This window comes from Gigantopelta aegis, chromosome 8 (assembly GCF_016097555.1).
Source record: "Gigantopelta aegis isolate Gae_Host chromosome 8, Gae_host_genome, whole genome shotgun sequence".
In the NCBI taxonomy this organism is placed as follows: Eukaryota; Metazoa; Mollusca; class Gastropoda; order Neomphalida; family Peltospiridae; genus Gigantopelta; species Gigantopelta aegis.
The window spans coordinates 77,251,489-77,279,470 of NC_054706.1; the positions used below are offsets into that span (position 1 = coordinate 77,251,489).

General features: G+C 35.7%; 1 protein-coding gene across 1 annotated transcript; it reads left to right on the forward strand.

The window, feature by feature from the left end:
- Positions 1 to 969: 969 nt before the first annotated feature.
- Positions 970 to 27,982, forward strand: LOC121379190 (bifunctional methylenetetrahydrofolate dehydrogenase/cyclohydrolase, mitochondrial-like). The gene is made up of 6 exons (XM_041507688.1): positions 970 to 1,305; positions 4,349 to 4,536; positions 4,968 to 5,243; positions 11,990 to 12,097; positions 15,423 to 15,644; positions 27,584 to 27,982. Exons 1-6 carry the CDS (start codon positions 1,208 to 1,210, stop codon positions 27,703 to 27,705), a joined length of 1,014 nt encoding a protein of 337 aa, XP_041363622.1. The 5' UTR covers positions 970 to 1,207; the 3' UTR covers positions 27,706 to 27,982.

Here is a 27,982-nt window from a genome sequence, read left to right on the forward strand (position 1 = left end):
CGTGTATGTGTTTGGGGTATCGTGTGTCTTGGGATAAATTAGGTGGTGTCTTAGGGATATCTTATGGTGGCTTGGGGTAAATAGTCGATTATCTCCCTTAGCAATCAACTGTCATTAAGGCTTAAAATTAATTCTTTTACTTCATGTTCCACTAAATATTTTAGAAAATAGTACATTTTAATTCATTTTAAAAAATATTTATGGAGTCTTTGGGGTATCTTGGTGGTGTCTTGTTGGTGTTCTGGGGTATCTTGGGGTGTCATGGGGTATCTTGGGGTGTCTTGGGCAAGTTGGGGTAAATAGTCAGACCGCTAAATCCTGGTCCTACCCACAATTTTAAGTTTCTCTTCAGAGTATGACATCACTATATCAGTACATATGCATCTTTCCCCTACTGTTGGTTAATATCCCCAAGGCCAAAATGTCATATATGGAAATGTGTGTAATGGGGGGGGGGGGGGGGGGAGGCACTGTCAGTTGTCAGTTACCCAGTAGCACCCGTTGCTTTCTGAAAAGCAGTTATGAATATTCGGGTCACACTTACATTTCACAATTACAGATTATTATTGTGGTTGTCATTTTGGTCAATTATATGCCTATAGTGTTCACCAGTGAAGAACCGACTTCACAATTTTAATACGATATGAATTTACTATTTAAACTGCCACGACTTTTGATTGCTTAGAATACTTACATTCCCTCTTTTTGGGGCGTGTATTCTGCGGTGTTGCAGTTGCCGGGGGAGTTGAGATTACGGGTTTGGACCATTCATCTTCTGCAGTGACAGCTGCAGATTTCTTGTTGCAGGCTGCCAACTCCTCCTGGAGACTTAATGTGTTCACACCCACTGCACCAGTTTGTTTTGATTCGACGGCTGCCATTTTTAGACTGTTTTCCTTTAATATTGTTACGTTTACTGCACAAACACAGAAAAGAAGGGTGAACCAGTCAATTATTTTTGCGGTTCGGAGTTTTGTAAAATTTGCCTCATGAACTGTTCATATAATATGATTTTATTTTGCAAATAAGTAAGAAATGAAAATACGACAGTAACTGATATTTGACAATTGTGTTACATTACACTTGTAGTTTCTCCTCTCGTACTGTAAGTCGGAGATTTGTCTCTGTAGCACTCGCGTCGTCTGCCTCGATCGGTTGGAACGACTTTCGGTTGAAGGTGGACAGTGGGAGAAGAAGATTTGCCATTATGTATTTTTCGTTGAAAGTGCGTCGTATGACACGTTTAATGACATTTTCACAAATGAGACATTTTTTGCAAACAAGAGAATTTTACCGTGTTTCGAGGTATTGACAGTAAAGACTTATATTTGATCCAAACTCTCTCATTTAGGAAATGTAACAGTTGTGAATAAGAAATTAAGAAACCTTTTTTTGTAACAGTTATATACCAACATATGGATTTAGCTCATTCGGTTATGCACTTGCCTAAGGTGCTTGAGTCATAGGATCAAACCACAATAGTGGACCCATTCTCAGGCATCGAAATAGCAACGGTTGTGATAGCTCGAGTCACATCTAGCCCTATCCTTATTGATATGTTGTAGAGGAGGGCTAGAGAGGACTGTATGTAATACACCGGCAATTGCCGATGACCAAATGGTAGCCAGCATAACATACAATTTTTTTCCAAAATCTGATGCCACAGAGCTTTAATTTGATTATTCTTGAGTCCAGTCATGACATTAAAATTACCGGTACATGTTGTTAACCAGTACCAATGTTACACGAAGAAACCCGACGCCTCTATGTGAAACAAACCTGTGTTGTACTTTCTGGTGGTAACATAGAGCAAAGTGTCTGCCCAGGTGACACGTTGGTACTGGTTAACAACATGTAAGTTTAATGCCATGACTGGACTCGAGAATAATCAAACCAAAGCTCTGTGGCATCAGTAAAGTTTGTTTGTTTTATTTAACGATGCCGCTAGAGCACATTGATTTTTTATCTTATCATCGGCTATTGGACGTCAAACATATGGTCATTCTGACACTGTTTTTCAGAGGAAACCTGCTGTCGCCACATAGGCTACTCTTTTACGACAGGCAGCAAGGGATCTTTTATTTGCGCTTCCCACAGGCAGGATAGCACAAACCATGGCCTTTGTTGAACCAGTTATGGATCACTGGTCGGTGCAAGTGGTTTACACCTACCCATTAAGCCTTGCGAAGCACTCACTCAGGGTTTGGAGTCGGTATCTGGATTAAAAATCCCATGCCTCGACTGGGATCCGAACCCAGTACCTACCAGCCTGTAGACCGATGGCCTGCCACGACGCCACTGAGGCCGGTCTGTGGCATCAGATTTAGGAAAAAAGTTGTATTTAAACAGTAGCTGGCTACCATTTTGTCGTCGACAATTGCCTAAGTATTATACACATCAATTTTCTTGTAGTAAATGCATGTGTACATGTAATTAACAGCGAAACAATATGCATAAGTTAATGTGTCAAAGACCATTACGAAACCAAAATATAATTTTGATTGTCATAACTTTTATGAAATCATTAATCCAAAGCAGGCATTTTTTTAACGATTGTAAAGTCCTAAATCTACTTTGGTTTCATACAACAGATATACAATTTTCCTTGAATCAAATAGTCCGATATTGTCCTGTTAAAAGAAATGAACATATCTTTAAGAATACAATACCTGTAAATGTTTTATATGCATTTGTATTTGCACACCTCAACGTGAGAAAAATGAAAGTGTTGAACTGTTTTTTCATATCTACGTGTACTCAACATGCATGCAAGATACTGCCTCTCACACGTTTCATGGATGTTTCACATGTAGAGAAATCTTCAACTCTTTAATACGACTGTTCTAATTGTATTGATACTCCAATGTGCACCGTATATTTGAATAAAACGCAGTTGTTCAAACGTTAGGTGGTGTCACTATTGTATAATAAAAATTTAGTAGAAAATAAAGAACCGTTTGTGACTTATTTCGATGCCTGCAGTCTCTGATTGAGTTTTCCCCTCGTCCCAATCAGTGGCCCACAATTGTGTATATCAAAAGGTGTATGTGCTGTTCTGTCTGTGGGGATGGTGCATATACAAGATCCCTTTGTGCTAATGGAACAAAAGTAGCAGATTTTCTCTGACTAAGTAAAAAATCACCAAATGTTTCATATGCAATAGCTGCTGATTAATAAATCATTGTGCTCTAATGGTATCGTTAACAGAACAAACGTTTGATAAATTAGAGATGAAACCTGTTGTCACCACATATTAAACAAGGGATGTTTTATAAGTGCTTTTCCACAGACAGGATAACACATACAGTCATGAAGCACTGGTTGGGATGGGAAAAACACATTGTGTCCCCTGAGGATGATCGATCCTTTAGTCCATGTCATCCCAGGCTGCTGTTTATTTGTAAAGATGTATTTTACTTCTGGATTATTTTTAGTTAAAACATACCGTAGTTGGTCACGGTCATGAACTCGAAGAATGAATCCTGGGTGACTCAGTCTTTTAGGTATTTGTAAATACATATAGTTCAATTGATTAAACTAATGCATTTTGAAAATATTAAACATTTTTCAGAGTACCTATTTGACTGTTTTTTAATAATTATCTGTGTTATTTACATCTTTACCAAAAGCACTTAAATATTAAAAAATCATTATGTGTTAATATAAGGGTCAAGCAAAAACAAAATGGTTTATTTTATCACACAATATTTTATTATTTCTCACAGTGTTAGCATATTAAAAACTATTCCTATAGACATATATTTTGAATAAGACTGAAGACATTAAAAAAATTCTTTAGTAGAAATAGATTGGCAGTTTCTTTTATTAAAGTAAGGTCTGTGGACTCAGCCTAAGTTGGTATTTTCATCAAGGTGGTGACAAGAAATAATTTGTTTTGATTTTCTGAAAACGCCACCTTGTAGATGTCCCACAAAACAACAATCCAGTGTTTATTACTTTATTAGGTAGTTACTATACATGTGGATGGTTAACAAATTATTATTCTAATTATGTAATATAATATAAACAGAGCCTAGATTCAGCTCGGTCAATAGTGTGCATGCCTGAGGTGCATGGGTCATAGGATTCAACCTCCTTGGTGGACCCATTGACCAGTGCCCCACAGCTGGTATACCAAGGGTCAAGGTATGTATTGTCCTGTCTGTGGGAAGTACTTTAAAAAGATATCATGCTGTAGTTTCTTTCGTCTGAAGACTACATGACAGTATTAAAATCAGATGTTTGATATTCAGTGGTGTTGTTAAACAAAACAAACTTTTAAACTAGTTTCTCATTTCTTGATCAGTGTGAATGCTGTCACAAATTTGTTTGTGATTTGATTTTTCAGGAGTTCAGGGGCCGAAGTAATAGATGGAAAGGTTATTGCAAATTTGATAAAACAGGAAGTAAAACTTGAAGTTGACAAGATTATTGCCAGTGGAAAGAGGCCTCCTCATGTCACGGTGGTGATGGTGGGAAGCGATCCAACCAGTATCATCTACGTCAACAACAAAAGGAAAGCAGCCAATGAGATTGGTAATAATTAAAAATAGATTATCCTGTATTTTTCTATTATTATCGGATATATTCCTACTAAAATGTTGTACTGTTTAAAGATTAGCTTTGTAACAAAATAAAGTTAAAACCAGACCAAACAAAATGTGGGTTTTTTTTGCCAAATTGTGAAATACCAGGAGATGTATGTTTTAATTTTCTATAAAGGCTATTTAAATTTTTTCTTGCCCCTGTGGGACCAATGGACAGTTTTATTTCCACCCACCCCTGCTACATAGCATGTAGTCAGTTGATATATTGTTTGTCCTGAGGTCATTTAATATATACATGTATATTTTTTTATTTTGACTTGAATTTTAATTTAGTTTATTTGTAATGTATTCTGATACACCAATATCCAAATTCTCCAGTTGAACATATTTTTTAAATAAGCAGTTATCTTCGATTTTAAGGTATCACCTGTGATATTATCCGGCCCCCTGCGATGGTCACGGAGGATGATTTACTAACGGAGATAAAACACCTGAACAAAATGTCCACTGTGGACGGGATCATTGTTCAGTTGCCGCTTCCCGACCACATTGAAACTCGCACGGTGTGCAATGCTGTGGCACCTCACAAAGATGTTGATGGGTTTGGCGTCATCAACATTGGCCGTCTAGGTGTCAATATGCCGTCCTACATCCCAGCCACACCAGCGGGAGTCCTCGAAATCATAAAACGATCAGGTGAACATTTATTTAATAAAAATCATTATCTCGCCTTCATGTAAAATTCTTTAATCCCATTGGTTGTTTGCCGTTGGACAAATCCCTTATCCCCCTGTGGGCGGAGCCAAATTCTCTTATACCCCGTCTGTAATTTCCAACAGTTTCCAGCCACCCCAGTTAATGCTAAAGCAATAATTAGATTATAAATAACATTGATAATCAACCAAGTATACATAATTAATTTTATTTTTACTATAAAATACACTATTTCAATACTTTTAAAAGCTGCAATGTTGAACTCGGCCACCTAATTACGGTCGTGGTGTTATTGTATTAATGCGCGATTAGCAACAGTTGTTGTTGTTTTTTATTTTTTTATTTTTTTTTATTTTTTTACTACATACATTTCTAATAAAAAAAAAGTGTTTTTTATTTTTTTTATTAATATCTGTTTCAGACAATTTCGTATTACAAACATTTGAAGTTAAAAACTCGTTTATCGACGGAACTATTTTTCGTCACTGGCAAGTGGTTTCGTTCGCGTCCGCGTGGTACGGCTCCGTTAATAAATTGTTAACAATTATTTTCTGGCGTTATTTTGATTATTTGGCTATATGGTTTAACATGTCGGCAAGATAAATTCGTTGTAGAAGCATCTCTCGGGGTATATGGCTTTTTATGTACCCTCTATGTGCTCTTTTACCCCCTCGCCTTCGGCTCGGGGTAAAAGAAAACACAGAGGGTACATAAAAAGCCATATACCCCTCGTGATGCTTCTACAACTTATAATGATCGGTGACCAAACGTTTAAATTGTAAGATGGTCGTGTGAACATTTGTCTAGAATATAATTTTTTTGTTATAAAACAGTATGGTGAACATTTATTTAAACTATAAAATTATTTTAATATAAAACAATATGGTGAACATTTGTTTAAATTATAAAGTAATTTTAGTTATAAAACAGTATTGTGAACATTTGTTTAAATTATAAAATGATTTTAATTGTAAAACAATATGGTGAACAGTTGTTTCAATTATAGAGTGATTTTAGTTATAAAACAATATGGTGAACATTTGTTTTAATAATAAAATGATCAAGTGAACATTTATTTAAATTATAGAACAATTGGATGAACATTTAGATTAGTACATTTTAGGTTGTCAGTACACAACATGTTATGGTGTTCTGCCAAATAAACACTATTTCAAATAAATGTTCCAATATGCTTTTACTCAAAGAGAGTTAAACCTGTTCACTGGTCATCCAAATGTGCGATTTCTCCACTAAATGTAACATTTCCTTCCAACTGAATGTGTTCATAAAGAGTTATCTCCCTTTAATCACATATAACAATCAAAGTAGAAACATATACTGACCTCCAATGAAAATGCACCAGTCTGATTTATAACTGTGAAAGTAGATAACTATATTGACCTCCATTGAAAATTCACCAGTCTGATTTATAACTGTCACAGTAGATAAATATATTTACCTCCATTGAAAATTCACCTGTCTGATTTATAACTGTGAAAGTTGAAAAATATACTGCAGGACATAAAATTTGGCACGAACGATTTTGTCATTCGTCTGTAGGTTATGCAAAACCAATATCGACACGATCGAAGGATCATTCGTGCAAAAACTATAATCGCTAGTCAGAAAATGATAACTATTTTTGGAATAAAATAATAAGAGAACGGGCCTAGCATTGCAGGTATGAGAAAAAAAACAATGTATTTTTTAAAGGTATGTAATAAATACAGAACGTTTATTGTGAGCAAGAACATACCACTCGACCGCTACGCGGTCTCGTGGTAAATATTCTTCCGCACAATAAACTCGTGCAATAAATAGGAAGCGAAAAAACCGTATGTGAAGTTCTGTATATTTATTTACTTTTTGACACCTGTGTGGTTACGTTGAAATATGCATTAATTCTGAAACATGTATTGTAATGAAAACAAGTACAACCCTCGCTAAATCAATTTATTAAAATATGACATACATAGCAAAGAAAATAGTACGTTTAATAAAGGACTTTAAAATAACGAAGTGGAAATTAGAACATGATGAAACTGAGTTGCAGCATCGATTGGATTGATTGAGGATTCGCAGAACTTCGGGTCTTTCCATTCAGACCCGGAAGCTCAGGTGTTTGGCACCAACAAGTACTCCCCTATAACAGAACCGATGGGGTAGTGTGCTGAAATGTAAATGGCAGCTTTCAAATTAGTCTCAGCATACCAAATAATAATAATAATTTAGTATTTATGATAAGAATTTGGAGAAAAGCTACGAAAATCGCCCATCTTAGATTCTCATTTTATTACTGTTGCCGGTTAACCTTTTCATTTGTATCTGAACCACTGAAGAAAATCGTTCGTGCAAACACTAAAACCACACAAACGACATATTTTATACCCTTTACTGACCTCCATTGAAAACGCACCAGTCTGATTTATAACTCTGAAAGTAGCAAAATATAATGACCTCCATTGAAAATGCACCAGCCTGATATGTAGTTTAGAAGAATTTAGAAGAAATAATAATACATTTAAATTCATAGACACTAAGTTCGGTTAATCTACAAACCTATAAACAATCTAGATAGAGTTACCATGGAGTGAAACAAGAGTCCTTGACCATTACTTTTTGAAGGTATGTGTGTTTTTAGAAAATTAAAAAAACATTTATTTTGTGGTACATGTGTTACAAGCACCAGGATGACAAGAAACACTTGGTATGTATGGAAATGGACAATCTAAACTGTTTTGTTCACATTGTTTTATAGTTGGCACAACTATACATTAGTTGAGAGAAACATTCTAAATTAGGTATTAAATCAATACAAATAGCAACTGAAGATATGTATGGAAATTTGATTTAGAACCACTGAAAATATCCATCCATAATCAAGTCGTAACAGGGCAGGGCATAGCCCAGTGGTAATATGCAATCTAATTTAAAAGAGAGCCTGTAAAGTGGCAGTAGCAGGTTTTCTCTCTCATTATTTTTATAGCCCTTCACCATATATACCATATAACCACAGATTTAAAAAATATTGAAAAGAAAAATATATATGCTAACCTGCTAACTCATGGTCAGCTATTAGCCAGGCTTTGGACTCGTAATCCCTGGTGTATTGGTGTATACACTGATAATGAGCTTATTGCTAATGACAAGAACCAGTCAATCTTCACGGGGAAGACTCGGATCCGAACAAATCTGCTGTCACAGGAAACAGATCTACGTGTAATTTAATGATGCTCAATGTTAATCTGGTTCTAACTTTGGCTCAGCTCGAAAGTGCCTTCAAAGATGTGCACTAACATTATATCGAGGGTGTAATTATTCAAGTGTCCAATGATATCTGAGGATGAAGTAATTGCTTGGCAGAATTCTGTTGATCATCAAAGACCAGGCAACTTGGTTAAATGTCATACTGCTTCAGAATGTATTAATGTCTGTATGCATTAGTCTTTTGTTCTTGAAATGTAGACAACATCCAAACTAATGGTGAAATTGCCAATTTGTAAAGAAGTAGGGATATTTACATTTCCAAGTTTTCTAGTGATTACATATTAACTGTGATGATACACATTATTCTATTATATCAATACATGTACTACTAATATATTTATTAAGGAAGTGCCATTATAATTTATATGTAGTGGGGGTGGGCAGGTTGAATTGCTACACCCATGAAAATATGAAAATGTGCCTGTTTTAGGTTAGAAGTGTCCATTTTGTTTTTCGACTATATTATCATTGTATTCTGGTGTTTTTTGTTTTTTTACACGCTTGCATACACAGAGAGAGAGAGAGAGAGAGAGAGAGAGAGAGAGAGAGAGAGAGAGAGAGAGAGAGAGAGAGAGAGAGAGAGAGAGAGAGAGAGAGAGAGAGAGAGAGAGAGAGGGGGGGGGGGGGGGGATGTGTGTGTGTGAGTGAGTGAGTGAGTGAGTGAGTGAGTGAGTGAGTGAGTTAGAGAGAGTTATTTTAGTCTAGCAGTGTTTCTGCCAGAAAGAAATTTTTGGGTATTGCGGCGCTATAGAATTGAATACAACCATAGTCAACAGGGGGTATGGGGGGCCTCCCCCAGAAGAAAATGGGTTAAGTTTAGGGTTAGGGTTAAGAAAATCGTACAGTATTAGTAATGATAAGAGTAATTAATTTTGTCAAAACGTTAACTGAAAAAAATAATCTGCCAAAAAATGTGGGTATGGCGCCATACCCGTGTAACTCTCTGGCAGAAACCCTGGCTAGGGGTTGCATTGAAAAGTTACACTTACTGAATGTTTATTGCAATATTGAGAAGAACCATTTCTCAGTAATGCTTAAGCAAGGCTTTTAAACTGGTATGCATATTAAACAATATATAATGCACATTATTGCTTTATATCAACAAGTATATTATTATATTTAATTAATAAAATGGTTAAAGGTAGGGTCAACTCAAGCAAGAGCCTTATGTGTTGGAAAGATGCATACCCGGACCACCAACACATACTGACACTTTAACAAATGAAAGACGCGTAATTTGAGAGTTAATAAAAAACCATAATTATTCCTGCTAACTGGGGGCAGTCATTTTGTTTCATTTTTGTGACGTCCGGTGGGATAGCTTGGGGCGAAGTGACGTCAGCTCCTGACCATCTCCTGTATGTACAGTGTAAACAAAAGCAGTAATTTTCGACAAGGCGCTTCTCTTTCATCAACCTGACTTGTAAAACAGTATAAATGACATAATAATATAATAAACTATTTAACTAAATATATTTCAAGTTGCATTAACGGAACAAAATGGGGTTATAGTATTTTTCTCTGTTAAATAATTCAAAGGAAAAATGTACACTATTAGGCCTATTGATATGCTACGTTGGAGCAAAAACGACAACCCACGATACCCAAGTGATAATTTTTTTTCTTTGGGACTACGTAATTGGTCAGTTCTGTGGTTTTAGATGGAAAAGTCTACTTAATCAATAGTTTTACAGAACTATTTACAGTAATAAACCATGTCCATTACAATTTTAGGGGTGACAGGTAATATTCCACAATACCGGTATGTATTTTTGTGTCTAGACAGTGTCAATTAATTGGCTTGTCTGGTTACCAATCAAATACACACCTGCCAATCAGGAATCACAGGTAGAAGCAACTAACAGCATAGACCAATTAACTAAGAAAACACTCCGTGTATCATTTCAGTACGTAGGTTAATGCATGGGCAAAACATTGTTAATTGTTTCGACTTGTTGTGTAGCCACTTTGACAATGGTATTTTATTTTGTATTGAAAAAATAATATATATTGTGCTGGATATACTTATTGCTGGCTTACTGGGATGTGTATTATTACAGAAAATTGCAATGTATGACTATTTATCTTCCCGCAAAAACCAGGTAGATTGTGTTTCTCTAGTTCTAAGGCTCATTCCTGACATTACAGTTAAGTATTACATAACCACCAGCTCGCCAGAGGACGTACTCACTGAGATGGTACAAAATGGCTGTGCCCATTATATATAATAGCCGTCACATTTAACTGTTTTATTAATTAACTATACGATTATACGTGTTGATATTAAGCAATAATGTGCATTATATATTGTTGAATATGCATACCAGGCCAAATGCCTTAATTGTGACGGCTATTATATATAAGGGCACAGCCATTTTGTTCCATTCCAGTGAATAGCGCCCTCTGGCGAGCTGGTGGTTATGTAATACTTAACGCATAACGTCAGGAATGAGTCTTAGAACTAGAGAAAGAAATCTACCTGTTTTTTGCTGGATGATAAAATAGTTATGCATTGCAGTGTTCTGTAATAATAGACATCCCAGTAAGCCAGCAATAAGTATATATTATTTTTCAATACAAAATAAACCACCATTGTCAAAATGGCTACACAACAATTCAAAATAATTATGCCATGTTTTGTCCATGCATTAACCTACGTACTGAAATGAAACACAGAGTGTTTTCTTAGTTAATTGGTCTATTCTGTTAGGTGCTTCTACCTGTGATTCCTGATTGGCAGCTAGGTGTGTATTTGATTGGTAACCAGATGAGCCAATTAATTGACACTGTTAAGACACAAAAATATATACTGGTATTGTGTAATATTACCTGTCACCCCTAAAATGGTAATGGACATGGTTTATTACTGTAAATAGTTCTGTAAAACTATTGATTAAGACTTTCCCATCTAAAATCACAGAACTGACCAATTACATAGTTCCAAAGAAAAGAAAATTACCACTTGCGTATCGTGGGTTGTCGTTATGCTCCAACGTAGCATACCAATAGGCCTAATAGTGTACATTTTTTCTTTGGATTATTTAACAGAGAAAAATACTATAACCCCATTTCATTTTGTTAATGCAACTTGAAATATATTTAGTTAAATAGTTTATTATATTATCATGTCATACAGGAGTTTGCCAGGAGCTGATGTCACTTCACCCCAAGCTAGAGTATCGGACGCCTCGAAAAGATAAGAAAATGGCTGCCCCCAGTTAGCAGGAATAATCATGGGTTTTTTTATTAACACTAAAATAATGCGTTTTTCATTTGTTAAAGTATCAGTATGTGTTGGTGGTCCAGGTATGCATCTTTCCAACATGTAAGGCTCATGTTTTAGTTTACTCTCCCTTTAAGCATTGTATACAAAATAGATAGTAAACAATATTTTTTTTTGTATTATGTTTAAAAAAAAAAAAAATCAAATACATTATCAGAATTGTTTTGAATACTTTCAGGAATAGAGACATTTGGTAAGAATGCGGTTGTGGTAGGAAGATCGAAGCACGTCGGTCTTCCCATTGCCATGTTCCTGCAGGCTGATGGCATGAAGGGATCTAAGAAGGGTGAGTGTATATAATCATTGTGTGGGACCCACAATGGATGTTGGTAGTCGTAGCAACATGGGGCGGGATGTAGGCCAGTGGTAAAGCACTTGCTTGATGCACGATCCGTCTGGGATCGATCCCTGTCAGTGAGCCCATCAGGCTATTTCTTGTTCCAGCCAGTGCACCACGACTGGCATATCAAAGGTCGTGGTATGTACTACCCTGTCTGTGGGATGGTGCATATAAAAGATCCCTTGCTGCTCAAATAAAATGTGTTGAGTGCATCATTAAATAAAACATTTCCTTCCTTCTTCCTTCATAGCAACAAATCTTGACAGCATAATTAAAGAAAATAATTATTAAAGTTTTGTCTTTTATTAATGACTTACTGTTGGAGGTCACTTATCATTAATCAAGTTCGTAGAAGTGCATATAACTAACACTGCAGAAACTATTACACATGATGCATTTCTATCATAAATGTTTTTAATTGCGACTGAACGGCAAATTGCTATACCAGTTTTTACAATTTTGAACAACATTTAAATTTTGTTACTCAGAATTAACTGTTGGCATATTTGTTTGCTAAAAGTCTTAAATATAGATATATAATTGCTTTATTATTAGTTATAATTTTAAGTTATATGTTAAAACAATTTTATTACCATAGTTCAATCATAGTACAAACTGAAGATATATAGTACGATTAGCTACGGCTGTACCAATATCCAGTGTCAGTCCTACACAGTGATAATATATTGATCACAGGAGTGAATACATTTGTAGCCTCATGCAGTGAAGACTTTCAATCCATGTTATAATGGATTGCTTAATGCGTGGACTAAATGTTTGTTTTGATTTACACTTTTGGTGAATATTAGCTATGTAATTTCATTAATTCATGGAAAAAAATAATTGACTCATATCAAATGCACAGTATTATCAGGGGTGGATATAGGATTTTGAGCCAGTGACATTAAATGAAGTAAAATTAAACCCAGACAAAAAAAGGACCAAAAGTTAACTCTCCTGAATAGCTACATAATTTGTTTGATTTGTGTACAGTAATGAAAACATATAAAGTGTCCTTGTTTTTGTATAATGTTTAAAAAACGCTTAGCTTATGTATTTTTTAAGATACTTTGTAACACTTATGTGAAAATAGAAGTAGGAATAACACTTTTTTCTTGTTATTTGGAATACTAAGTACTAGTACTCTACTAGTTCTCATAATTGTATTATAAAGTTAACCTTTACGTACCTAGTACACAGTTTTAGGAAAAGATACATGTAATGACAAGCTAGAAATAGAAAAAATATAATTATATTCTTTAAAACTGTCAATAAAAAGGATTGGGCTTTTGCTTATGTTTTTATCTCAAAAATCAATAAATATGCGACTTCTTGTTTGATGCCATCATTTAAAAATTTTTTATTAAGCTATTGCATTTTCTGTTTCAGTGGCTAAATCGCTTTGCCATATAAAGCAGATGTAACATGATTGATGCAATCATGTTTCATTGTTAGTTTAAAAATTTATATTAAAAATTATCTTCTCTATTTATCTGACCACAAGGCATCATATTATTGGAACTGGGTATTTTGTGAAAGCTTGTACGGATATTTGGTGTGGTAATTGCTGTCTTGACTTTGTCTTGAAAGTATAACTTGAAATGAGTGCTCGCTTAAGGCTGGCGTTGATACAATTTTGTCATAATAATTGCCACCCAAGGGCAGTGGGTTGCAGGATCAATGGCTCTGAATGGACTCAGGTTGTCCTCATCCAGGTATCATATTAGAAAGTATTTTGTTTTAGCCAATATTTCGATATACAAAAATCTATCTCTTAAAGTATTTTTTTGAAAATTATTAAAATTGGCCAATTTAAGAAATATTTATTAGCCAGACACTAAATGTTATAGCCACTTTGTATAAATATTGATTAGCCAGACACTAAATGTTATAGCCACTTTGTATAAATATTTATTAGCCAGACACTAAATGTTATAGCCACTTTGTATAAATATTAGCAACTCACTAATTTGGCTCTGGTCAAGGCTCAGCCTAACTATCCCAACCAATGCCCCATGACTTACATCAAAGATTGAGGTATGTACTGTCGTGTCTGTTAAAAAGTGTGTATGTAATATCCTTTGCTTCTTTATCATTAAAGGATCTATGTGTATTGGCAGTAGGTTTCATATTTCGATTAAGTATAAAAATAAACCATATGTTAGACACCAAATAGCTCTGCTTTAAAATGTGCTAAGTTTTTTTTTTTTTAAAGCAAATTAACATTCCTTTCCTTTATCTCCCTTAGCCAAATGTCAAAATAACTAGATGTTAAGACACCAAATCACCATAGTTTAAAATATGTTGAGGTTTCTGACCAAGTGTAGAAATAGAGCATTCGTCACGAGTGTTTTTTAATATGGAAAATATCAACCGAGTGTGTGTTAATCGGTATTTCAGTATTATATTAGTTACTAAAGGAGGTTAATATTTCACTTATCAAAAACAATGAGTAGTGAATTCTATTTATTCTATAACACTTCTAAAATAACATTTTAAGTTGATATTTAGTTAGTAAATCAAAGTCGTCTCACAGCAATCACGATTAGCGCAAATGTAGTTTGACATCACACACTTCAACAAAATCTCATCAAAGCATTATGCTCATAAGTGTTGTTGGCTGGAAACAAATGACCCATTGACAGCAAAACGTTATTAACCGAGTTAATAAATAGAGATTATTATATGAGCTTGTGTGTCATACTGATTTTACTAAACGAGTGTCGGGATTTTTGTATTGCCCAAGCGAGAGCGAGGGTAATACATGAATACTGACATGAGTTTTGTAAATTCAGTACGACTCACAAGCGAGTGTAATAAGTTCTTTATTATCCGTATTATTATTGTTGTTTTCTTTATGAACCAACTCAAAATGTTTCAGCCACAACTAGAAAGAGACGACAAAATGACGTCATATTTCAAATGCACAGTCTGAGCTAGGACTAGAGAAGCAATGTGATGTTATGGCGTCGTTTCCCACAATTACGTCATTACGATTAATTATTAACTTGGTTATGTTGAACCATGTGGATAATAATGATAAATATCAAATGGGTTTATGACATGGCTATTATGGGTCAGTAGTTATAGGATAAATTCACATGCTAAGAGCAGCGTCAAATTACATAACTTGAATTCATCTGAGGGGAGTGATGGAGAGCGAAAGTGATAGCTCCCCGTAAACAGCAAGGTCTGAAGGATGTGCTGAGGTGTCATTAAACAAACATTCCTTTCCTTTCCTTCTAACTGCTGTGTTGTGTTGTGACTGCAGGTGGTAACGCCACAATGACGATCTGCCACCGATTCACTCCACCCGACCAGCTGACGTTGTTCACCCAGCAGGCTGACATCGTGATTGCGGCAGCCGGAATCCCGCGACTCATCACCGCCGACATGATCAAGGAAGGTGCTGCTGTCATTGACGTGGGGATCACGCCCGTACGCAATGAGAAAACAGGAAAAACCAAGCTTGTTGGCGATGTCGACTTTAAAGGTATATTCATATTTTAAAAAATATACTGAACCCCAAAAGAAATGCAAATCAGTTGTGATTCGTTTGCAATTAAAATAGCTTTACATGATTACAAATGTGCAAATTTTGTTAGATGACAAATAGTATATTAGCTTGTAATTAATATGTGATAATTAATCCCTTGTTAAAAAGGAGAATTTACTATTAAAGGTGCACATTATTTGCATGTTTATTTTGGTGTCTAGTGTATTTGTTGGGTTCTTAAAAGTTATACCCCTGTCTTTGATGGGTTCTATTAGGTATGGCATTGTCTGTCTTTATCTCCATCCATACATCCATCCGTATGGTTGTTAACTCTTTTCTTCACACCAAGGATCATTTATAGGCACCATCCCACAAACAGGATAGTACATACCACAACCTATTCTACACCAGTTGTAGACCACTGGCTGGAACAAGAAATAGTTCAGTGGACCCACTGACATGTATTGATCCTAGACCGACTGGGCTACTTCCTACCCTATAAATAAGTATAGAAATAAATTATATTATATTTTGTATAATTGCAGTAATTCTATGTATTTGATAGTTTAGCAATGTATAGGCCCAAAAATATATCAGGTGGCCCCCCCCCCCCCCCAAAAAAGTCCTGAACTTTAGGGGTTAATAACTTTGCAACTAACCATTATATTGCTATGAAACTTCACACAAGTCAAAAATATGATGTTCATAACATATCCTGAAAGTTTCACTTCCTTATGTCATATACTTTTTCTGCAGTCGGATAATTTGGCCACCTGATATATTGCTAGTCTCTGGTCAGCACACTCATCAATTTGAGTCTGCAAGTCATTATGTTTTATTTTTTCAATTTCCCTACAACAGTCCCATCTTTCCAAGAAATAATGCCACGCTGCCTCAACAAATAATATTGTGATGCACTATCTCTCTAAAAACAGATTCTCTTGTTCTGAATGAGTAGCAGGGCTTGTTTTTAACACATTTGTGGTGGTGTGGGGCAGGGTGGGGGGGGGGGGAATAAACGTTGCCGTATCTGTATGCAAAAGCATTTAGGGTGTCAAGGCAAAGGATGAGGGCCCACCAAGGCCAATGATGGATCAAGGCAGATGAGGGCCCACCAAGGCCAATGAGGAGGGATCAAGGCAGACGAGGGCCCACCAAGGCCAATGAGGCGGGATCAAGGCAGGCGAGGGCCCACCAAGGCCAATGAGGCGGGATCAAGGCAGGCGAGGGCCCACCAAGGCCAATGAGGCGGGATCAAGGCAGGCGAGGGCCCACCAAGGCCAATGAGGCGGGATCAAGGCAGGCGAGGGCCCACCAAGGCCAATGAGGCGGGATCAAGGCAGGCGAGGGCCCACCAAGGCCAGTGAGGCGGGATCAAGGCAGGCGAGGGCCCACCAAGGCCAGTGAGGCGGGATCAAGGCAGGCGAGGGCCCACCAAGGCCAGTGAGGCGGGATCAAGGCAGGCGAGGGCCCACCAAGGCCAGTGAGGCGGGATCAAGGCAGACGAGGGCCCACCAAGGCCAGTGAGGCGGGATCACGGCAGGCGAGGGCCCACCAAGGCCAGTGAGGCGGGATCAAGGCAGGCGAGGGCCCACCAAGGCCAGTGAGGCGGGATCAAGGCAGGCGAGGGCCCACCAAGGCCAATGAGGCGGGATCAAGGCAGATGAGGAGGACATACAAACAAAATATATACCCACCTTTTTAGTGCAAAACGTTCAAGTTTGTTTTGTTCAATGACACAACTAGAGGAAGGCCATAACTTTGAGGAAGGCAGAATTTGGAGTAAAATTTTGAACTTAGGTCAGGGGACCATGCAAACCATGTTTTTTTACATAAAAATTAAAAAACCTCCACAAAAAACAAACAAAAACACATTGCTGCATCAATTCTGGAAGGTTTGTCTGACGATAGAATGACTATTTATTTTGTTTTGGCCGTAGTAATTTGTGAACCACCTGCTGACATTATGTACTGCTAATAGATGAGTAGTGAAAATAAAGATGTTATCAATAAGTAGCAGGTGGAGAAATATTGCCGCTATATTAATAAATGTTAACCAATATTGAATTTCAAAGAATAACTGCTTCCCGACCAGATATTGATCTTTTATGATCTTCTGTGTGATTCATGCATGTTGACAACCCATGTTCTTCGGGTTTTGAAAGCTTGTTCCTGATTTGGTTTAATATTAGCTGCTTGTATAGAGTCAATATTTAAGATAAGCCAATGATATTGTGTCTATCTTAGGTATCAGCATCAATTTGATTATGTCATATAACATTTGTATCCGATGGTAACACACAAGATATAATTCCATTGTCACCTGCTATTTCTATTCTTAATAACATCACTCAAAATATACTAATGGTCTGCTGGATTGATCTGTGATGTGATCCCAAGGAATCTCAACAGTTATTAATGAAAAACAAGTTGGCAGTTGTTGTCTTGGTAATAGCCTCACCGCACCTGCCTCCTGCTAATGAGCACTTCAATACATCATGTGTACACATTCATTGTGTATACCATCCAAACAGATTTATTACCTTCTTTTTAATTTCATTGCCCTAGATCCATCATGCTGACTTTGAAGCAAAACAAAGTTGTCTTTGATGCAAACATAAAGTTAATTACAGTAACCAACCAGAATGACTCAGATGTCACAGCCCGGAACCTGATGGACACTTTACAACAATGATGTCCGTTTTGATATATTTTATATAATCTTACCCACCCTTACCGAAATGACTTATATTTTTCACTTATAGGTGAAGTATAAGTTGTTAATACTTTTGAAGTATAAGTGACTTATAAGTAAACGATTAGGATTTTGTATGCAAATGAGGTATCACTTATACAAAGTATATGTGACATATAAGTGAAGTGAGAACCATATATATAAGTGAAGTTTAAGTCATTCGCTTATATTTAACAGAAGTGTTAGATATATATAAGTGACTTATAAGTGAAGTATAAGTGAAATATAAATGAAGTACAAGTGATTCACTGATATTTAACAGAAATTGCTGTATAAGTAAAGTATAGGTGAAGTATAAGTGATTCACTGATATTTACAAACATTGCTGTATAAGTGAAGTATAAGTGATTCGTTGATATTTTAAAAAAAATGCTGTATAAGTGAAGTATAAGTGAAATATAAGTGAAGTATAAGTGATTCACTGATATTTACAAACATTGCTGAAGTATAAGTGATTCACTGATGTTTTACAAAAAATGCTGTATAAGTGAAGTATAAGTGAAATATAAGTGAAGTATAAGTGATTCACTGATATTTACAAACATTGCTGTATAAGTGAAATATAAGTGATTCACTGATATTTTACCAAAAAAACACTATAAGTGAAGTATAAGTGAAATATAAGTGATTCACTGATATTTAAAAACATTGCTGTATAAGTGAAGTATAAGTGATTCACTGATATTTTACAAAACCGCTGTGTAAGTTAAGTATAAGTGAAATATAAGTGAATATCAAAGGCTGTGGTATGTTCTGTCCTGTCTGAGGTAAGATCATATAAAAGATGACTTGCTGCTTTTGAAACATGTAGACAGCTTCCTCTGAAGACTATGGGTCAGAATTGATTATCAATTTAATTGTTGACATCCAGTAGCCAGTGATGAACTAATCAGTGCTCTGGTGACATCATTAAACAAATGAAATTAGGCATCAATCTGTCCCTGGAGGCCAAATTTCAATATTCTTAGGTAATTTCTGTATTAATGCGACTGAAATGGACACCAATTTTGGTCAAGCTACCAACTGGTAACAAATGTTTTGTCAAGAAAAAGAAAAAGAAAAGAAAAAGAGTGAAACAACAGGTTCAAAATCCATGAATACCATGGGAATTCCCATGACCCATTTAATTCAAATATTTTTTTTTAAAAGTTATTGTTCTTATGTCACCGGTACAGTATGACAGCAAAGAAAGAAGTGTTTTATTTAACGACGCACTCAACACATTTTATTTACGGTTATATGGCATCAGACATATGGTTCAGGACCACACAGAGTTTAAGAGGAAACCCGCTGTCGCAATTACATGGGCTACTCTTCCGATTGGCAGAAAGGGATCTTTTATTTGCACTTCCCACAGACAGGATAGCACAAACCATGGCCTTTGTTGAACCAGTTATGGATCACTGGTCGGTGCAAGTGGTTTACACCTACCCATTGAGCCTTGCGGAGCACTCACTCAGGGTTTGGAGTCGGTATCTGGATTACAAATCCCATGCCTCGACTGGGATCCGAACCCAGTACCTACCAGCCTGTAGACTGATGGCCTGCCACGACGCCACTGAGGCCGGTAGTATGACAGCACTTCCACACCCTATCTGTAAACTGTCAGCAAGACATAAAAATTGAAGCACAATAGTCATAACAAAGTGGTGTTTCATTCTTCACGAAGTGACCCACTAATATATTATATAAAAGAAATATTTTATAAATAATATAACTGTATATTTATTTTTAAATGTTAGATTGGATTCTCTCACATCCCTTTTCTTCAGTTATGTCCTGTTCAGTGCCATCTTGATATATGTCATCCAACATTCAGATGGGATTCTGCAAAACAAAAAAGAAAAAAATATTTTATATAGTCTGGATAGATCTGCTATGTAATTAGCAATTGTTTAATGTAAACATTTAGTTCTTTCTATTAGTTTTTAAAGACTAAGTTAGAGAATCATAGCCTTTCAGATGTGGGGAATCAAAACTTCAGGAACAAACAAACTTTCAGTTAAATTTTCAATTTTACTTCTAAAAATAATAGTTTAAAAAAATATTCAATCAAATCTCTAGGATAAACGTTAATTTTTGTATTAAAACAGACTTTGAAATATTCAATGTTGAACTTTAATTTTAATTAAGAAGAAACCAGAAAATAAAATACATACATGTATATACATATACTGAACAAAAAAAGAAACTTCCGATTTGTACATATAGTATTTGTTGTGTTAAAGAATTCATTGTGTAATGAAATTATATAGGTAGTATTAGCTTGAGCTGTATTATCAGGATTCATGAATTTTATCGATTATTTTTGCACTGTTAATCGTCGACAATGTGAAATTCAATTTGCACATGCATGCATGGTTCGACATGTCCCGTGTAGTATTCGGTCAATTTGTTTTACTTGTCTTACTGACATTGTTGTCAAGTGAACGAAAACGTTTCAAAATGTGTAAAAAAATTAACGTTTTTTACATTGTAGCATTTTTAGTATGCCAAGAATACCCAATAATTTACGCGAACGGGCGATTGGCATGCTTGATGCTGGCATGTCAACAGAAGACGTTGCAAGGCATGTTGGGAGTTCTACTCGAGCGATACGAAATCTTCGCGTAAGATTTCGAACGACAGGAAGCACCAACGACTTGCCACCTCGTGGACGTCCGCGTATTACAACACGTGGTCAAGACCGCTATATCATGAACACGCATTTGCGCAATCGATTCCAAACTGCCACTGCTACTGCTGCTAACACACCTGGGCTTCACAATAACCGAATCAGTGGGCAAACTGTTCGTAATCGTCTGCGGGAGAACGGTTTACATGCACGACGTCCTTACGTCGGATGCGTTTTAACGCAACGTCATCGTCTTAATTGGGCACGTGTACATACTCGTTGGATACGGCGACGCTGGAATTCCATTCTTTTTTCGGATGAATCCCGATTTTCTTTACAACGTGGTGATGGCAGCGTGCGCGTCTACCGTTGGAGAAATGAACGCTATGCTGACTGTTGTGTTCTTGAATGAGATCGTTTCGGGGGTGGGGGTTCTGTCATGGTCTGGGCAGCCATTGCCCATGGTTATCGTTCACCACTAGTCGTCATTGATGGCAATTTAAATGCTCAACGTTACCGCGATGACATTCTCGCTCATCACGTTATTCCTCTGTTCCATAACAACGCCAACATCTCGATTTTTCAGCATGATAATGCCACCTCTCATACAGCTAAAGACACTGTAAATTTTCTTAGGACAAATAACATTGATTTCATTGATGACTGGCCCACTAAAAGTCCTGATCTCAACCCCATCGAGCATGCCTGGGATAGTCTGGACAGACGATTGAGGCGTCGTCCCAACCCACCCGCTAACGTCAACGAACTTCGTCAAGCGCTCATTCAGGAATGGAACAATATTCCACAGGCAGAAATCAACACTTTAGTCAATTCTATGCGCCTGCGATGCACTGCAGTGGTCAATTCCAGAGGTGGTCATACTCGTTATTAAGTGGGTGTTTTTATTTTTAACCCCTATGACACTTGGTCAAAATTTCTCACAGTTTCTGTTAACCTATGGCCATGATTTTTGCACCAAACGATGCATCATGGAACACTCTTTAAACGCATATATAACAATTATTCCCCCGGTTTGTTTTCATCAAGTTATGTTCAAGCAAAGTTAGCGGAAGTTTCTTATTTTGTTCAGTATATATTTTTTATCTCTTACGTTCTGGAAACTACTAGAAAGAATCATGCAAATAACTGTTTATAAATTTCTCTGATTCAACTGATTATGTTTCCATAATCCAAATGGTAAAGTTTCATGTATTTGTATGTACATGTTGAGGATATTAAAGCTGGATGATCAACTTTAATAAAACACCAGTCAGACTGATTTGTTCAGTACATGAACCATTACAACATGTATGTCTGGAGATAACTGGTGAATAAATGAAAACATCCATTTTAATTACCGTATTTGACCGGAAATAAGCCCAGGGGGCCAAGACAACTCATTGTGAGCTTGGCATGGGGTGGGCTTATTCCCAGACAAGGGGCCAGTTTTGTTCAAATTTTTTTTAATAATAATAATAAAAATAAATAACAATACTTAAATGAACTAGGAAGAAAACAAAAAACATTCAGTAGCACATCTATTAATTAGTGTTCCATTTGTTATTAATAAATAATAATTGTTTATTAATTAAATTGTGGCTTTTTTTACTAGTATCTAATTATCAGAAACACACCTTCAGTGTTACAATTACTTACCAATGCTGTTTATTTACATCCAAAATTTAATGCTGAGAAGACTTAAAACAACAGCAATTAACAACAAAGTCAATAGCCTATGCATTTTGTAAAAAATATGATGACACGAGGTTTTTCTTTTGGTGTTGTCTGTAGCATCTTTATTTTTCTGAACAAACAATAGGTATTCTGACTTTAGAACAGTTTAATGTAAATGATATTAACATGCAATGATTGGGCTTATAAAAATTAATATGTGTATTAAGCAAACATAAAAGCTAACAAATATTTTTCATGTTACTGTTTAAAATGTCAGTCATTACAACTGCCCCCCCCCCCCCCCCCATTTCCCTTGGGCTTTTAATTAGCACTGTGTGAAGTAAATTAATTACCCCCAGTCTGCCAGAAATAGAGATTCACATCCTTTTGATAAGACAGGTACATTCTCCTATAGACATTTTATTGCCCCAATTAGTAGAGATATGTAATCCCTTTGTAAGGTGATATCTAAAGACTTCCAGTGTTTGTGAATTGCAGAAGTTAATGAACATTGCATAAATTATTTTAGTTCATTTAATCAAAATACATATATATATATATATATATATATATATATATATATATATATATATATATATATATATATATATATATGATGCTTTTCAAGTTGGTTTTATCACATAAAGTGTTTTAATGTACAATGTACAATGGCACACATGTTCCTCCATTACCGGAAATGGAGGGACAGGTCACAAATGATCAAAATTATATAATTAAAAATTATAACTTATTAATACTTCCAAGCTATTAATTGATTATATGGATTTAAAAACTGTAAAATTTGCCTTGACATAAAAAAGAAAGAAAAATCATGTTTGTTGGTAACAGAGGGAAACCGCAAGCATATTTTAATTAATTACTACTAATTACTTATAATATTTAAATGTAAACAACAACACCAAACCTTTATGTGACAAAATAACTATAATCAGCACTAGTTTGAACTTTTAGTATAGTTGTATTCACTAAATGAAATGTCTATACACATGCATTAACATAAATAAAGAGAATTTATCAGACAAAGGAATGCCGCCATTTTGTCTATTTGAAAATCCAACAATGATTGTAATGCATGGTTTTTAAATGAAAAACATGAACTGTCAAAATAAAAAAATAGGTGCTACATGTAGTCAGATACTTACCAAATTAGTTTTCCAGTATGATAGACTTGTTCCACGGACATGAGGTATAGTCTTAACTAAACACATGTGCACAAAGAAAATGTCCAGGTGCCGCCATTTTGGTTTTCTTCTTTGGTTTCCTCCTACTGGCTGGAGACCCACACAGTGGTGTCTGATTTAAGTCCTTTTGAAGTTGCACCATACTGCCTAAGATGGCAAGGCTATTAATCTCAGGATTTTGCACCTCTCATAATAATCCCTTGTTCTATCTCAATTCCTGATGTCATTGTTGTCTTTGTTTTTCTTGTGGGTGTTTTTTTCTTGATTTTTCTTTTTCTTTTTCTTTTAATTAACTTTTTTATATGTAAATACAAATTACCATTAATAGATCAAACAAATCCATACTGTAATAAACATTGAAATGGAGCTCACCTTCACACACACACACACACACACACACACACACACACACACACACACACACACACACACCTCTGCCCTGCAGCTACAATTTTACAGATATTTATTGTGACAGGTGGTGAGTCTGGAGGGTCTCTTTAAGTGAGGAGGTAGTATGGGATAATTATAATCATATAGCATCATTATTATTGAAAATACTATCAAATTCTGTTACATGTATGTTTGGATGTTTAGCCACTGTTCCCAATGAATTTGATAAATTCTGTGAGAAGTTATGAATTTTTAAAAAATAACCATGAAAATGTTTTGGACTTACTTTTTTCCCTGTTCATTTGGAACACATCATTTGGTACTTCACTTATACCAATATATGGGTAACTTATAGGCCACTTATAAGTGGCGTATAAGTAAAGTATATTCCACTTATAAGTTTGTATAAGTTATTTCCATAAGGGCAGTTATTATCAAGCAGTTTTGATATATTTGATATAATCTTACCCAGTTATTATCAAGCGGTTTTGATATATTTGATATAATCTTACCCAGTTATTATCAACCAAGTCAAGGGAGTTAGATGTACATCAGTGATAGAAAGAAAAAAGAAAGAAAGAAATGTTTATTTAATGACTCGCTTAATGCATTTTAATTATGGTTATATGGCATCAGTCATATGGATAAGAACCACAAAGATTATGGGAGAAGAAAGCTACTGCCGTCATTCCATGGTCTTACTTCTTTCGATTAGCAGCAATGAATGTGCTTTAATGTTGTTAATTTTAACAACTATTCTTTTCATTTCCTTTGATCTGAGTATGGTAAATTGAAGCATTAGTCAGTGATCATATTTAACACATTTTCAGACATGTACAACTCTTCCTTGAAGATTATTAAAAAGTAGGTGATTTTCAATGATTCATGAGTACACACAATCACAACTTTTAATATTAGCAGCTGGTATCATGAGCGTTTTCAGTGATTCATGAGTACACACAATCACAACTTTTAATATTAGCAGCTGGTATCATGAGCGTTTTCAGTGATTCATGAGTACACACAATCCCAACTGTTAATATTAGCAGCTGGTACCATGAGCGTTTTCAATGATTCACAAGTACACATAATCACAACTCTTAATATTAGCAGCAGGTATCATGAGCGTTTTCAATGATTCATGAGTACACTCAATCCCAACTTTTAATATTAGCAGCTGGTACCATGAGCGTTTTCAATGATTCATGAGTACACACAATCACAACTTTTAATATTAGCAGCAGGTACCATGAGCGTTTTCAATGATTTCATGAGTACACACAATCACAACTTTTAATATTAGCAGCAGGTACCATGACTGTTTTCAATGGTTCATGAGTACACACAATCACAACTTTTAATATTAGCAGCAGGTACCATGACCGTTTTCAATGATTCATGAGCACACACATCATAACTTTTATTATTAAGGTAGCAGCTGGTACCATGACTGTTTTCAATGATTCATGAGTACACACAATCACAACTTTTAATATTAGCAGCTGGTACCATGACTGTTTTCAATGATTCATGAGCACACACAGTCACAACTTTTAATATTAGCAGCAGGTACCGTGACTGTTTTCAATGATTCATGAGTACACACAATCACAACTTTTAATATTAGCAGCTGGTACCATGAGTGTTTTCAATGATTCATGAGTACACACAATCACAACTTTTAATATTAGCAGCAGGTACCATGAGCGTTTTCAATGATTTCATGAGTACACACAATCACAACTTTTAATATTAGCAGCTGGTACCATGAGCGTTTTCAGTGATTCATGAGCACACACAGTCACAACTTTTAATATTAGCAGCTGGTACCATGAGCGTTTTCAATGATTCATGAGCACACACAGTCACAACTTTTAATATTAGCAGCAGGTACCATGACTGTTTTCAATGATTCATGAGTACGCACAATCACAACTTTTAATATTAGCAGCAGGTACCATGACTGTTTTCAATGATTCATGAGTACGCACAATCACAACTTTTAATATTAGCAGCAGGTACCATGACCGTTTTCAATGATTCATGAGTACACACAATCACAACTTTTAATATTAGCAGCTGGTACCATGAGTGTTTTCAATGATTCATGAGTACACACAATCACAACTTTTAATATTAGCAGCAGGTACCATGAGCGTTTTCAATGATTCATGAGCACACACATCATAACTTTTAATATTAAGGTAGCAGCTGGTACCATGACTGTTTTCAATGATTCATGAGTACACACAATCACAACTTTTAATATTAGCAGCAGGTACCATGACTGTTTTCAATGATTCATGAGTACACACAATCACAACTTTTAATATTAGCAGCAGGTACCATGACTGTTTTCAATGATTCATGAGTACATGTACACATAATCACATCTTTTAAGAAACCTTGCACTGCACTGTATACAGGGCTAGAACTTAACGATGGCACAGATGGCAATTGCTGCGGGATAAAAATTATAGCTATCACAGTAATTAATCTTCCCCTTGGTGGCAAAATGTATACACCAAAATGTATACACCAAAATGTATACACAATGATAGCTATCACAGTAATTAACCTTTCCCTTGGTGGCAAAATGTATACCCCAAAATGTATACACAATGATAGCTATCACAGTAATTAACCTTTCCCTTGGTGGCAAAATGTATACACCAAAATGTATACACAATGATAGCTATCACAGTAATTAACCTTCCCCATGGTGGCAAAATGTATACACCAAAATGTATACACAATGATAGCTATCACAGTAATTAACCTTCCCCATGGTGGCAAAATGTATACACAATTCTGTACATTTGAAAAATACTTCATACAGCAAAATAACCGTTCAGTTATATTTTTTTCCTACTTTAAAAAACAAATTGCTGTAGGGGGGGGGAGCTTGCTCAAAATTGCCGTTGATGGGTGGTTTCACCCACAGTGTTTTAAAAAAAAAATTGGTGTGGGTTACAAATTCTTAAGTTCAAGCCCTGTGTATAGAGTTGTGACCATGATAAATGTTTTGTCATTCAGATTAGGTATTGATACGATGTTGACACGCGCTGCTTTTCCCATTATCTGCAAGTGGTCTCATAAGAGATGTGTTCAGTTGATCAGGTGAAAATGCACATACTTATATGGCACTGCTATAAACTGAATACAGCTAGCTGTATGAGATACACTGATATCAAATACAAGTGAGATTCTCAGTATCACAAAGGTATAAAGCAGACTGGTCTTGTCTGTAGGCATTTAAAAATACAATCATATAAATGTCCGTAATGTTTTTGTTTTTCAGCCGTTTCAGAAAAGGCCAGATTGATCACTCCCGTTCCTGGCGGGGTTGGGCCGTGCACTGTTGCCATGTTGTTGAAGAACACACTGACAGCATACAACAGGGAAATAGACTTCTCCAGATGATCTCAGCATATATTATGTGGAATATTTCATTTTATTACTCCAGCAGGCACTCATAATTAGGCACATAAAAATCATAATTTCTCAAGGAGAAATACAATATTATTTGACAATTTGGCACTTACAAGCCATTGACTTTGTCAGTACTAAATTTGCATTTACATCAGGTTTTATTGTTATATTGTAATATCTGTGAACGTGAATATAAAATGCAAAGTTATAGCAATATTCAGAACAGTATGTAAAATGGTTTGTAACATTGTTTCTATCTTTATATATA

Excerpts from the sequence above, each read along its gene's own strand:
- LOC121379190 (XM_041507688.1), top strand. The coding sequence starts at position 1,208 with ATGTATTTTTCGTTGAAAGTGCGTCGTATGACACGTTTAATGACATTT. Across the intron at positions 4,537-4,967 it reads GAAAGCAGCCAATGAGATTG|GTATCACCTGTGATATTATC; the intron begins GTAATAATTAAA and ends TTCGATTTTAAG. Across the intron at positions 12,098-15,422 it reads CATGAAGGGATCTAAGAAGG|GTGGTAACGCCACAATGACG; the intron begins GTGAGTGTATAT and ends TTGTGACTGCAG.